The sequence below is a fragment of the Dendrobium catenatum genome, unplaced genomic scaffold, assembly GCF_001605985.2.
Source record: "Dendrobium catenatum unplaced genomic scaffold, ASM160598v2 fragScaff_scaffold_658, whole genome shotgun sequence".
Classification (NCBI taxonomy): Eukaryota; Viridiplantae; Streptophyta; class Magnoliopsida; order Asparagales; family Orchidaceae; genus Dendrobium; species Dendrobium catenatum.
In genome coordinates, this window is record NW_021319120.1 from 719600 (window position 1) to 734702 (window position 15103).

The 15103-nt window shown below is 38.5% G+C and overlaps 1 protein-coding gene and 1 long non-coding RNA gene across 2 annotated transcripts; one reads left to right on the forward strand and one right to left on the reverse strand.

Moving 5' to 3' along the window:
- Positions 1 to 1023: 1023 nt before the first annotated feature.
- Positions 1024 to 2740, reverse strand: LOC114579826. Its single transcript, XR_003701016.1, has 2 exons — positions 1858 to 2740; positions 1024 to 1642 (listed from the first exon to the last, which is right to left on the reverse strand). It is a non-coding gene; the product is annotated as an uncharacterized LOC114579826 (long non-coding RNA).
- Positions 2741 to 12402: 9662 nt separating this feature from the next.
- On the forward strand, positions 12403 to 13449 carry LOC110100658 (proline-rich receptor-like protein kinase PERK9). Its single transcript, XM_020828260.1, has one exon. It carries the CDS (start codon positions 12403 to 12405, stop codon positions 13447 to 13449), a length of 1047 nt encoding a protein of 348 aa, XP_020683919.1.
- The last annotated feature ends 1654 nt before the right edge of the window (positions 13450 to 15103 follow it).

A 15103-nucleotide genomic window follows, 5' to 3' on the forward strand; every position in this document is an offset into this window, starting at 1 on the left:
GAAATATATAGATGATTTGACATTATGCTAGTACCAATGCATGCCTTTGAATAAATTGTTGAACTCTTGGAATTCTTTCAAGCAAGTTTCTCTTCAACATTTTTTTTTTCTCTTGAGATCATCAAATAGCCTCTTAGACTTCGTTTGGGACGACTTTTTTATTGCTTCTTAAAGCAATTTTTAGTATAAAAAATAAAATTTTGTACTAAAAAACTGCTTTAAGAAGCAACCAGAAAATCGTCCCAAACGAAGCCTAAAAGTCTTTGAACGGAAGAGTAATGATGTGAACCCAAATATAATCATTTTAATAATTAAATGAGGTTAATTAGTGAGAGTAGTTTGTCGAATATAATGTAAATATACAAATAACCCCCATTTGGGAAAGAAGAGAGAGAAAACGATAGAATAACTCTTCTTCTATCTTATTTTTTCTCTTGTGCTTTCTTTTGGACAAATTGCTCCATAAGCAACAATGATTCTATCAATATTCTGACAATTTTCTCGCTAATTTGAATCATTCAGAAAAATTAACCGAGTAAAAATACATTCCAAGCAAGCAGACTCCGCATACAGGTCTTCGCTACAAGCAAGCATATGAGCCAAATACATCAAAGCAAAACAGCTGGAACTAATCCTTCCAATACTAACATCTGTGTTAAAACAGAAATAACAATCAACAAAGAGCCAAATGGAACTCTCTCCTTGATCGGCCAAGACTTCTTCATTGCGTTAATAACAATAAGGTTTCATTTGGGGCGGTTTTCTTACTATTTCTTAAAACAATTTTTTGATAAAAAATTAAAAAATTTTGTACTAAAAAGTAGCTTTAAGCAGCAGTAAAAAGCCGCCCCAAATGAAGCCTAAATGTGCATTGAGCCAAATAAAACAAAAGAAAAAATAAATAAGCCAAAGCTTAGAGCATTTTAAAAATATTAATAGTAAGCTATAGTGGACGCCAATTTTTGCCAGCTGAACTACAAAATAAAGATGAAAAACTATCTAGTAAATACAAATTAAGATGAGTTTACAAATAACACATATTAGCTGCAAGTTCATATAAATAAATCTGAGTCTTCTATTTTTTTACGTTTTATAGACATCTGTATTAAGTCATTTTAATAAGTCAAAATCTATTATGTCTCTGTTTCAGAATATCTGACAGAAAATCTTTCCATAAAGATTAGTCATATGGGAAACTCAGGTGGCGAAGTAGCCAAAGCCAGTGGTCCTTAATTGGCGTTTGGAACTGGTAAGCGAGTTACAAGTGAGGCTTTAAGAATTTTCTTTGGCATCAAAAGATAATTACAAAGTTACCCAGAATTTTATTTTGGTATCAAAAGATAATTATAAAGTTACCCAGACTTTTTCGTAGCATTAAGAACAAACAACATGGTGAGGGTAAATCTGCCAAATTGAAGCTCTCATCAGAAGGCGAAATTGAAAAGAGGGAACCGGAAGAGAATGTGGAGGAGGAAGATGGTCGAAGAAACAGTCAATATATCTTTCAGCACCTTAATATAAAATCATGGCAGCACTGTCTCCACTCATGATTAGAGGGGCAAGCAGATTTCATGAAACACAAAATGATTTGCAAATGATTACAATCATGACAAAAAGTTTCATCAAAAATAGAAAAAAATACCTCCAGCCAATCCAAAAATAAGGCCACCAAATTGAAATATGAAATTTTATTGGAGAAAAGAAAATAAAATATATCTTTCAGCACCTTAATATAAAATCATGGCAGCACTGTCTCCACTCATGATTAGAGGGGCAAGCAGATTTCATGAAACACAAAATGATTTGCAAATGATTACAATCATGACAAAAAGTTTCATCAAAAATAGAAAAAAATACCTCCAGCCAATCCAAAATAAGGCCACCCAATTGAAATATGAAATTTTATTGGACAAAAGAAAATAAAACTATGTGACAAGAAGACGCTCACAATTTTTCCCTTTAGTTAAGAAGAAATAAAAAAAATTTGTCATTATGGTAAGCCAAATGACCAAGAGCTACCTGGAATTAAAATGACAATAGCCTGGTTGAAGCTAATATAATTATTGGTAATCATCATCGCATACATATTTTTTTGTTAGTACATCCAAAAGCTAAAAATAATTGATATAGCCAGTACATTGCGAGTGCTGCCATACAAAGAATCCCATTCCTATCAAACCAGTATATCTCCCCAGCCAATAATAGAAAATTTCCGTGAAATGGCAGTAACAAGAACCTCCCAGATAATTGATCAACTCAATCTCATCCAAAATTGAAATATAGCCTCTAGCAAAATATATATTTCATAACCCAATCGTACCCCAAAAACTAGCAAAAATGCAACGCAGTGATGGCTGTATCCAAGAAATATAAATCATGAATAAATGTAAGAGACACAACCCAATAAAATCCATATGTGATCCCACAAGTTTATAGCAGGTCACCTAGCAATCGTACCACAAAAAATAGTAAAAGGCAATGAAGTGGTTGTCGAATTGTTAGACCGGTCCTTAAGGGACCGGTTCAGGTTTACTCAAGGAGGGGCGGCGGCAAAAAGAGAGGGAGAGGAATAGGGTCCACCAATACTTCAAATTCAAACTCTTTGGAGGGAAAGGAGGGAGCGGCAAGGGCTCCTTAGTCATTTGGCTTGATTAATTAATTGCATGCTTTAAGTAGGATGAGAGAATTAGGGTTAGGGTTATGTTTTGATTATTGTATTCTCTTGGAGTTCTCTTGGATATCTTGGGCTCTAAATTCATTGTCTAGATATTGGGTGAGAACGATCCTCCTCTTGAATTGAGAATCAATTGTATCTTTGCATGTTCTAGCTTTTGGTTTGATTCCTATATTACAATCTACTGTTTTTGGATTGTTTTCATTGGAGATATTGACAATTTCTCGTTGTTTTTATCAATCTTGTTAGGGTTTAATTGAAATATTCAAACATTTCCTATCACATATCCGTGTCACCATGTCCGTGTCTTTGCATCATAGGCTTTATAGTTTAGTTTGTTCCATAGAGAGTGATAGGCATTGGACTCCATTGATATACAATCTCGACAAGAGCTTAGATTTATATAAGGTATGAAGTGTATTTAATGAAGAGAGACCGAGGCCACCATACTCATAGGGCAGGATCATAGTTTTTCATCAAATAGTGTGAATTTTATTTTTAGCCCTATTACAATGTAGAAAATGATTTATCAAGCAGCTGATTTTTCTTCTATGGCCTTTTGGAATAGATATAGATATGAGGAAATAATATACGTAGTTCCAAATAGTGGACCAAACCAGTTGAAACCTACCATTGAATGATATAATTTTCTACTTCCAACCAGCCAACCAAGAGTGAAGTTTGTCCATAATTTTAGAGTAGTTGATAGCTTTAATATTATAGGAGGTTAGAGGTATAATATGTTAGTCCTAGGGTAATGGGTGACTTTCAAAACCTAGGATGCCATAAAGATGAGCTGGTAGAGCAGTGTTAATAAATTTTGAAAAGAATATGGAAGATTTAGTCACATTAGCTTAGAGAATTATTGACGTGAAACAAAATAGGAATTGCTTTAGAAACTTATAAAAAATTGATTTAAGCGCGGTAAAAATAAACTAATGTTTCACCAAATGGGATTTTAGGAATTTAAGAGTTTCAATATTATTATGGCAATTGGTTACACAGTAGAATAACAAGAACTTAAAATAACTTCAATCACATGCTAAATCCACCATTTAACAATTAGAAAAGTCAACTTGAGTTTCTCTCACTCACGCTCTTTGAAAGGCTTTAGCGGAAGGAGAATATCAGCAATCCTAACGATGCCACCACAAGTGATCATAGGACGCCTAGGGTCTTGATCTATTGATATCGTGCACTACTTGTTGCTTTCTACAGCTAGCTTGTTGTGTACTAATGAATCTCCTGCTATTACTGGTAGAAAATTGCATTCACTACAGCTCTCTTTTATTTTCTCACATATAGCCTGTTGTATGCACAATAAGTTTCTTATAGTAACTCGTAGGCATCTACATTTGCCATGATTCTTTAGCACTTGCTCATAGGTGACATTTAACATGTATAACGGGCCTCCTGCAAGGGCCTGTAGTCATTTGTATTTGCTATGCATCTTATCTGTTGTTTTCTTGCATATATCATGTAGTATGTATAACGGCTCTCCTATAATCCCCCGTAGACATTTGCACTTCATTACGTATATTCTTCCCTTACTTTTAGGGAGCTCGAATACGCTTCAGACATGCTATTTTTTATTGTATGAGGATCGGTGTATTTGATTGTCGTTGTATTGTTTTAATTGAATGAAAGTTATATATGTTCTCTTCAAACTATCTAAACATATGTGATTTTTTCAGTTAATCACATATTGAATCCCCTTGTTTGTAGGAGACAGGTGCATTCACTCACTACCATTTTATTATAGGTTGTATAAGTATCCCAATGCTTGTTGCAGGCTCCTATATATGCTTTGAGATTGAGTGCAAGGCACTGCATGTCTCATCCACCACTAGTTTCTTCATGGGTGTCGATTGACAAATTGCTGCATTTGCATATATATCTTTCAGCACTTATGGGAGCTGTTATATACATTCCCAAGGCAGTTAATATTAGTTGTAGGGAGACTTGCTGTATCGATAGCTTATTTGTTATCTTCATTCATCAACAATATTTATAGTGTCTAAACACATTCATCATGCATTATTTATGACCACTTATGTACGACCTGCTGCATTCACTATGAGCACTCTTGCATTGTGAGCGAGTCACTGTCTTGCAAGTTCCCTGATTCATACCTGTAGATAAATCACATTCGTTGGATACCCCTTTCCATATCTGTAGGCAGCACACAACTTTCACAAACTAGTTGGTATTAGTAATATGCTTGTTGTCCTATCCACAACCTTTTTAGATTATTTTTAGATGAGCTGCATCCATTGCATACTGTGCATTCTTGCCTACAGGATGAACTGTACCCACCCTTATGTAATACTGATGCTGGCACTTTAATCGGCAGTGATAACCTCTCAACATATGTTGGAAGTTTTATGTTGTTGCTCGCAAATCGTGTTCACTTACAAACAAGTCAGGATACTTGCATGAGGTCAAATGATGTTGATTTCTTACAAATTGTATTTGTTTAAGACTTGTTCAACAAATCTTGGCCATCAATTTGTTATGTTCGCTACATATTGAACTCCCTTTTTGATGTATTTTGTTGAAGTTGGATCATTTTTTGATGATAGAGATGTTATCATATTCCTTCATCCATGTTCACTCACTTTGCAAATCTGTTTAATTAAACAAATCCTTTATTTGCATGAAGTTCATTTGGATGCCCTTGAATGCTCAAAGTTATTATTTGATTTTGATGTCTTCATTTTGATAATGTTTTTATCAATTTAAAGTCCAAGTTTCTATAGCTCAAAGTAGATTCAAGTCCCCTATTTAGTTGCTCAAACTCAGGCTCCTTGAGGTCCAAAATTGATTCAAGTCATTGTGATTCGTTCAAGTCTTCTTGCTATTTTGTTTGGTTCAAGTCCAAAATGAATCTTCTGCATTTGTTCATAGATAACACTTTGTGCACGTGACAGGTCTCCTAAGGCAGTTTGTGGGTATTTGTATTTGATGTAGTCACTTTGTATTTTGCTTGTAAATAGCATATTGGGTGTACAACGAATCTCTTACAACAGTTCATAGGAGCTTGTATGCCTGTATCTCTTCGTTGCATTTGTTGTGGTCTGCAGTATTTCCACTATCATTGGCTTTGTGCAAATCATTATGCTCATTAATAATTTGATGTTGATTTCTGACTATCCTCTCTCATCAACACTATTTTTATACATTGATCAGCGAGTTATTGTATTCTTAGTGTTACCTTCATGTTGAAAGTGTTGTTGTATGTATTGCTTTCATCCTTCCTTACATACAAGCTGATTGATGGGGCTACCAGTTGCACTTGCCCTTCCCTTGTTTATTAACGTTCATTTCATAGTGATCTTCAATGCTGGTAAGAGACCAACATATTTGCTAGCAATTTGATTGTTGTCGGCTGTATAGATATCTTGGTATTTATTATGCACTGCCTGCATATATTTGTAGGGAACATCGTCATTTACAAACACATTCATCTTATTTGTTTGCGTATTTCTTGAGCATATTTATGGGGTATTTATCACATTCATAGTTTGTTCTCTCTCGCCATTTATAAATATAGTGATGTATTTATTTATAAGCTCGAGACTATTAATTATAGCCACTACGGGAAAACACGCGATTACCGTCGGATTTTCTGGCGGAAAATTTTGCGCCGGTACGAACGACGCAGGTTACGACGGAATATTCCTAAAAATTGCGACGGAAACCTTACGACGCATTTGTCGGCGCACAATACGCCGGAAATCTTCCGGCGTCCCATGCGCCGGTCTATGCGTCGGTAAAACGAGCTCGGAACCATTTCCGTCGCACGTTACGGCGGAAACATACCAGCGCAAATGACCGACGGATATTGCGCCGTTTACTCCGCCGGAACGTCCGCCGATGTGAGCCTTATTTTTCGACACCAAGCCCATCTTGCCGCTCATTCATTTCCTTCCGTTCTCTCACCTCGCGTGTTTCGCCCGTCGCCGTTCGTTGCTTGCCGTGGATTGACGTCGCCGACGGTCACCGGAATTCGCCGTCGATGGTCACCGGACTTCGCCGAGCATCCTTTCCTCTCTTTCCTGCTCGCGCGCCGCCAAGGGTCGTTCTTCGTCGACGGAATGTATTTTGTTTCTGTTTTTTTCCTATTTCGGTTGGATTACATATAGGATCAGCCTTAAGTCCATATCTTTTTGCTTTAGTTATGGATGTTCTCACTAGACATTTGCTAGAGGATGTACCTTCAAGCTCAGCTGCAAGCACAGGTTCAAGCTCAGCTGCAAGCACAGGTTCAACCTCAGCTGCAAGCACAGATTCAAACAAGTACGGAGCAACAAAATCAGTTGTTGGATGAAATGCACAAGATGAGGGATCAGCTGAGTGGAAAATACGTAGCTCCACCTGAGGAGGAGTCCACGGAGTCAGAGTAGTTTAATTTAGTTTACATGAACTTGTTTATTTCTGTGAACATGTGTTATTGAACAGTTTCTTTTAATGTGATGTTTTTTGTTGGTTGATACTATTGAACAGTTTCTTTTAATGTTATAAACTGTTGTGAAACTGTTGTGAATTTGTTATAAAATGTTGATCTGTTGAAATGTTACTATTGAAATGTTGTGGAATTGATATTTGTATAGGTTTGCAGGTGTGGAAATTTGATTGTTGACTGGGAAGGCAATTTTTTTATCAATGCTACAGGTTTCAGGCGGATTTTAAGCCGAAACTTCGCCGGAAAGGACGATACAACGAATTGTATCGAAGGTATCGACGCCTTCGTTCAGTCGGAAACTACCGGCGCACGTTCCGGCGCTATGTCCGCCGCTTATTTCCGGCGAAGACTTTACGCCGCAAACAAAACTGTTGGTTGTCTACGGCGAACTTGCGGTGTTTTATCCGCCGGTAATTACCGACGGAAGATACGACAGAAAATTACCGGTGCATATGGCGCCATAATTTATCGGTTGGAAGTCGTCGGCACCAATCCGATTATTTGCGCTGGTAATGCGTCGGGAAGTGCGCCGGAAAGTTTTCCGGCGCATTAGATTCGTCGGAAAAAAATTATCGACGCAACCTAAACCGGCGTAGGAATTTCCGCCGAAACGTGCGCCGGAAACTTATATTTCCGTCGGATATCTGTGTGTTCCGGCGGCTTTAGTCCGCCGGTAATGACGGGTTTTCCTGTAGTGAGCAGACTACTTTCATCATAACCTACCCCTTTCATTTTTGCCCATGTTAAACTATTCATACATGGTCGTAAGTGAATCACTATGTTACAGGATTTTAATATTGACCATAGATGGAAGGCTGAATACATAATTGTATTTATAAAGGGCCAGTCATGTTTGTGGTATATCCAACATTGTTGTTTGCAGATGGGAATTATGATGTATTGCCAGACTATTTCTTCCACCTCTTTATCTTGTAGGTCAACTATTATATACATGGCGATCTTATAATTGCTTGTAGGTGTCTGTATTTACTACGAGTCTTTGGCACTTGTAGATAGCATATGCATCCGTATCTACATGTGACTTTCTCACATTCACAATACTTCAAATGTTGTTATTCCCAAATAAAACACATCAGCCTTCGTTGCTAGTAAGTTAATGTGCACTTATTTGCGAATTAGTTGGCATCGGTAGAGAGGAGGTTATATATTTCACAATCTCTTGCTTCACTTGTAGGGTCGTTGTATGCATTGCAAATGTAGGAAACTTTTGTTTTACATGATCTGTTGTATGCATTGCAACTTGTTACATTTGTTGCATGTCGACCTCCTTCATTCACTAATATTCATCACTTGTATGCTTTAAGAGTTTATTCAGTGTTCATTTGCATTGAGAATTTATTTTCCACTTGTATTGTGTTGTTTTCATTGATGCTTATTTGGAGGTCTTGCATCATTGTTCGCAAACAATTTATATGCTTGATTCTGCTTCTATCACAAATCCTTATACATTTACTTACATGGTTGGCATTTGCTTGTATGGTGTTTATTTGAATACAATTGAATGTTTGGAGTTATTATTTGTAGTTGCTCATTGACATCTGTAAGTAGATTATGCATCTCATTGAAGACATTATTGCATTTTTCACTTAATCTTTGCTTGCGAATATGTTGCATTTGTTATAATAATTTTGAATTAATTATAAGCAAGTTATGCTGAAATCCGCAAGTCTTTTATTTGATTATTAATATTCATTTGATTGCATTCAAACGATTAAAGTTATTACTTGATTTTGGCATTTTCATTTACTCATGCATTTATCAAATTGGTGCGTGATTCCCTATCCTTTGAGTTTGATTCAAGTCCAACTATGGTCCTTGCAAGTTCAATTGCATGTTCAAATTGTTCAAGTTAAGTTGAAGCTCCTCGCACTTAGTTCATTTGAGTTCAGATCCTTTGTCGTTCAATATATGTGTCCTGTTTATTATCATTTGCTTTAAGTTCAAATTCATTTAAATTTAGTTTGAATTTGAGTTCAAGTTTTGTTCACATCCACCATGCTTGATTCAAATGAAGTCTAAGTTCACAAGTTCTCTTTATTTTCATATGAAATTCCAGCAACCTCCCGGCATCTCTCCCATTTAGGGAAAACTATAGGAAACTGAGCCTTCCCACCACACTAAGAAAAACATGTTTGGCAGATGTCCGTAGACATCACAGTCATAATCTTCGCCCCCCATCACGCTAAGAAAGGCGCGTATATGGGTCCGTAGACATCACAGTCAATTATTTCCGTAGGTATCGCACCGAGTTTCCATCCCACCGCACTAAGAAAAGCATGTATGGATGATTTTTCGGTGCGCTGCGAATGCCGAAAATGAGGCTTTTGATGATTGTTCACTTCGTCGTGAGCACCGTGACAAACTTCCTCCCACCACGCTAAGAAAAGCATGTATAAGTGATTGTTTCATCACACTACAAACGCCAAAAATGGGTTCTCGAGTTTAGAACTTTATACCTCTGCGGATGGAAGTCGGTGGTGTGATGTTGATGATAAAAAATGGTTCGGCGGGTAGAGGGCAAGGTCGGTGATCGTGAGCTGCTCGATGGCTGAAGTTTCATTATGAGATGAGGCTTGGTTGGAGGTGGAAAGAGGAGGCTACAACAATAGGAAATCAGGAAGGGGTTGAAGAGGAGGTTTGGATCTATCGGCCTAGCTTGAGGTGGTGGGCTAGGGCAGGTTTGCGATTGTCTGCATCTGGTTTGACATGGAAAAGGAAAGGGGGTCAATTTAACGCGGGATCTGACAGATGGGTCATCGAAGGGTTTGTAGAAGAGTTGCAGATGGCTTGAAGGCTTTGGGATGGAGATCGGAGGAAGGGTTGTCGTCAGTTTGGAAATAAAATGGTGGGAAGCAGTCAGAGGATGGAAGCTTGAAGCGTGAGAAGCTTCGCTTCTTGTGTACAGAAGAAAGTTGGGCAAGAGCTTGAAGGCTCTGTTTCGTTTTATGGCATGAGCGGAGTAGCAATCAAGGAAAGATTTACCTATTGCCATCTCTGAAATGGTGTCGATTTGCAGAATTTAACGGGATTTCGATAGACATACGGGTATGGGCCGCCGAATGGTGTAGGTATTTTAAAAAATAATAATTGCTTTTGGTTTTGGATTTTCTGTTCTAGGTTAACATGCACTTCTATGGAACTGTACAGACCTTCTTCAAGTGACATTTTTTCCTACAACTTCAGCACACAACTTTCCCTCTACCAAAAGTAGACTTTTCTCTCTTGGATGTAGATCTCCCTCTATTTGGATTTCTCTTAAACCTCTTCCTCTTGCTTCAAAATTCATAGCACAATTTGAAGATTCGTCGTTCGCCCTTCTATGAACCTCTTCATTAAGCATTAACCTCATAATGTCCTCAAAGTTCATCTTTGAACTTCCTGAAGAGTTACTCACAATAGTAACAACCCTATCCCTGCTTTCTAGCAATGAAGATAATAACATAATTTCCCTCACCTCATCATCAAAATTAATGACAACTAAACACAATTGATTCATCACAATGTTCAGATTATTCAGGTGTTTCGCCATTGGAGTGTTGTCTAACATCTTCATATTGAATAACTTCTTCATCAGAAACACTTTATTTGAGGCTGATCATTTCTCATACATCTTAGTCAGTGCGGCAATGAGATTGGTTATAATCATCTCATTTACAATGTTGAATGCAACATATGAGGAAAGTGAAAGTCGTATCAAATCTAGTGCAGTCCGGTCAAGAACCCCCCATTCCTCCATTGTCATAGAATCTGACTTCTTGTTGATTCCTTCTAACTGTAAATACAACTTTTGATACAACAAATCTTCAATTTGCATCCTGCAAAATTTGAAGTTCAAACCATTAAACTTTTAAATCTTGTACCTTGCTTCGTCTGCCATTACTTCCACTCAATCTGAAGAAACTTGCTCTGATACCAGTTGTTTGGGATGATGAGTAAACACCATCATAATGAAACAAGCAAAAAAGTAAAAGAAGAAAAAAAAAAGTAAAGGACACCAAGATTTAACGTGGAAAAATTCAAATAGGAAAAAATCTATGGGGCCACACCACACCAAGAAATCCAGTATAAAAATTAAGAAAAATAAGTACAAATCTCTCTTCTCTCTCACTCTCTCCTTGCTTCTCTTCTCATATACAATATTCTCAATGTCTAACTAATATCAAAATATAAAAAAAATAAGTAAAATAACTCCAAGGGATGCAACCCTCCAAAAAAATGAGAAAGAAAGCTGTCCAATCCATCTCGCAGTGCTACAGCACTCAAACCTTTGTCTTGATCTGTTGCGGCGCCATATATATAAAACTGCGGAGTCCTGTTCTCTGTCGTTCAATGCTGGGGCTCTCGGGTACACAAGGTCGGGGCGCTTGGGTACACATTGCCGGGGTATTGTATGAAAAAAAAATTTAAGAACACAAGGAGGTAAACCCCCTACACCCCTCAATATATAAGACAAGCTTTGAGGTCCGAGACAACATATAAATTAGATTGATCAACACAATCAAATTCCACACATAATAGACCATTTTAAAGATACAAGAAAAGGAGTTCAATTAAGTAGTCTTATGATCAATTTTAGCATTATAGAGTTTATTTATAGTTGGAGCTATATGTAGATGGAGCTAGTGCGTGCAGACCTGTGTAATGCACGAGGTTTTAGTAATAACAAGACAGTAAATTCTACTTACTGCCCTTTTTTTTTTTGGAAAAAGCACTAAATGTTGATCCTTATTTAATTTGGTCTTTTTATAACTTGCCTTTCAAGCATCAAGTGAATCGAGGAATTAGCTCCACAGTGGCACTGACGGCTGCTAGGGTTTGCGGATTTCCTACTCCCGGCATCCCATCTTCCTGTGATTCTCCGCCGCCACCGCTGGAGGGATCCCTCCCTCTACTCCACTTCCTTTCCCCCTCTCCCCAACTCCTCTTCTCCACTTCTTCCCGCTGGAACCTCGTTCCCTTTACCCTAGGATCATGTTTTTTCTGATCCCCCAAACACATGTGAGTTCAATATCTCTACCTTACCCACCGCGAAGGAAATCATTGACCTTCCCACTGATTACATAGCTGGAGCTGTTGAAGAATGGAACCTTGCTTTGGTTGGCTACTCTCTCAGTAAAAGACCGTTCTATGAGGCTCTCCTCAATGCTGTTAAAAATTGTGGAATCTCAAAGGTAACATCAAGCTGGTTTCTCTTAGTGAAGGATTTTTCCTTTTCAAATTCTCATGCACCAATGATTATGAAATGGTTTGGTCAAAGGGAGCGTGGTTTATTTTCAGTAAACCCTTCATCTTCAAAAAATGGACTTCGCATTTTAGCCCGGAAAGAGACGAATATTCCAATGTTCCTATATGGTTCAAAATCCATGATTTACAGTTGTGTTGTTGGACCCCTGTAGGAATTTCTAAAATTGCTACAAAAATTGGAATACCCCTTGCTGTCGATGCTCTCACAGCCTCCAAATCCAGACTCACCTACGCTCGAGTATATGTCCAAGTTGACTCTACTGCTACCTACCCTGCAATTGTCCCTATTACGGTTGAAAGAAAGCTCTTCAATCTGAGAATTCAATACGAATGGCGCCCTTCTATTTGCAACCTCTACAAATCCTTCAACCATCAAGCTATTTCATGCCCATCAAACCCAAACCCTAAACCTTCTCTCCCTCCTACTATCTCCCGTGGAAGGCGTACAAGCCGAAGACCCAGACCTCCATCCACAAATCCCACGGGCATCCTCCCGAACCCCAACATTCCCACTGAACCTCTCCATGCCTTAACTCAAGACATTGCTCCTCCACCAAAAGATGTTGTCATTCCTTCTTCAAACATATTGCTCTCATATATAGAAACTCGGCCTAATTCTCAAATCCCTCCCCCAACAAATTCTTCTACCCTACCAGAATCCGCTCCTACTGCTGTTATTCCTTATATTACTGAGACATCTCATCCTCAACAAAATTCTGTGACAATTCCCAACCTCAACTCTCCAACTCTGCCTTCTTCTTCCTCATCCGATTTACCCCCTCCTCCTCACATTCCTCCACCAAAAATGCTCTCTCCAAACAAATTTTCTATCTTGCAATCTCTCTCTGATTCTGAAACTGCTTCCAACATTGAACCTGAACCGGAACCAGATGATCACTTACTTCAAACAAAACTGGGAACTTCCTCACCCCTTTCTAGCTATAAGCCTAATACCTCTCAACCAAGCACAACTCCTCAGTCTCAAAGAAACATAAGGGGAAAGGGCGCCAAGAAAGGCCCTAAGACTAAAAATAATCATCCATGACTGATCCAAATATCGTGGTTTGGAACATCAGTGATTTCAACAACCCTGATAAATTTTTGTGTTGCAAAAAAGTGGTCCAGGAACACGACACTGATATGTTTTGTCTCTTAGAAAATCGTATTCTTCAACATACTCTTGAAGATCCTTGGTTTTGTTTAACTCACAAGATCTTTGACAACGAACTGAGTTGTCACAATTTTCATACGGCTTCTCCTAGTCGTATCTGGATCAAATGGAATGCTAGTAAGATCTCCTTTTCTCCTACTTATATCTCTAAGCAGGTTATTGCTAGTAAGGTTTACAATGGGGACCTCCCTCCTTTCCTGTTATCTGTTTTTTATGCTTTTAATAATTTTGAGGAATGTAATGTCCTCTGCGATGAGCTTAGATAGATTTCTCCTAATAACGGTTTGGCTTGGGCTGTGTTAGAAGATTTTAACTGCTGCATGTTTCCCTCTGAAAAGTCTGGAGGGATAACTTTAAATTCTTCTAAGATAGCTCCTTTAAACTCTCTTATTTTTTATGCTCATCTGGCGGATCTTCCGTCCTCTAACAATTTCTTTACTTAGTTTAATCAAAGGGCGGACAACCCCATACACTTAAAGCTTGATCATGTGCTCATTAATGATTCTTGGATTTCTGCCTTTCCGGATTCTTTTTGCAAAGTCTGTAATAGTTTGGTTTTTGACCACACGCCACTTATACTCAAATCGAATTTGGAGAGAAATACTTGTAAAAGATTTATGTTCAAAAATTACTGGTGCAAGATCCCATATTTTTGGGACACTTTGATCACGATTTTCACCTCCCCTATTCAAGGCAACCATATTAGCTCTCTCTACCACAAGCTAAATCTTTTGAAGAAAGAAATCAAATCCAAGAGATGGGTTAACTCTATCCGCTTAGAGTCTAAGTGTGCTGAACTTTCTATTATGCAAAACCAGTTGCAACATAAAGTTGACTATGATCCTCTTAGGGTGCGTTTGGGACGGCGGTACTACTGCTTTACTTTATAAAAAGTCATTAAATCATTGTTTGGGACATTGCGGCAGAACCACGGCAGAAAAAATTCTGCAGTCCGCTGTTGCTTCCTGCGACCATTCCCTGTATCCCGCGGTCCGCTGCGGTCGGCTGCTTTCAGCAGAAAAATGACGAAAATCTTGCGGCAAATATTCGCTACCGTCGTTGTCGCGCTGCTCTCTGCTTTTCCACTATCCATCAAACAAATGCACCGCACGCCGATCATTCCACACCGGCGAACCTTTCTGCTTCTTGCTGAAGATTCGATTGACACCAGCTTCTGAACCGCCGATTGCCGACGGGATCTAAACCCGCAATCTCGGATGGCACGGGACTGGAGAAATCATTGTTGGAAAGGTCAAGCGATACCAAGCTTCTGATCTCGCCGATTGTCGACGGGACATGGCCAAAGAAGCGGTTATGCAGTAGCGAGAGGATTTCGAGTGATTTCGGATGACACGGGACCTGAGAGGCGACAGAGAAAAGAAGTAGCGCCCAAGCAACCTTGACCATTGTTCTCCCTTATTCTTTTCCTCTCTCTCTCTCTCTCTCTCTCTCTCTCTACAATACCACCATTGCAGCTATAAGGAGTGGAGGAGTGAAGAGGCTGAGGAAGTAGACGAGAAGAGTATAA

What these genes read in the sequence shown, in the direction of transcription:
- LOC110100658 (XM_020828260.1), top strand. Translation starts at nt 12,403, where the DNA reads ATGGTTTGGTCAAAGGGAGCGTGGTTTATTTTCAGTAAACCCTTCATC.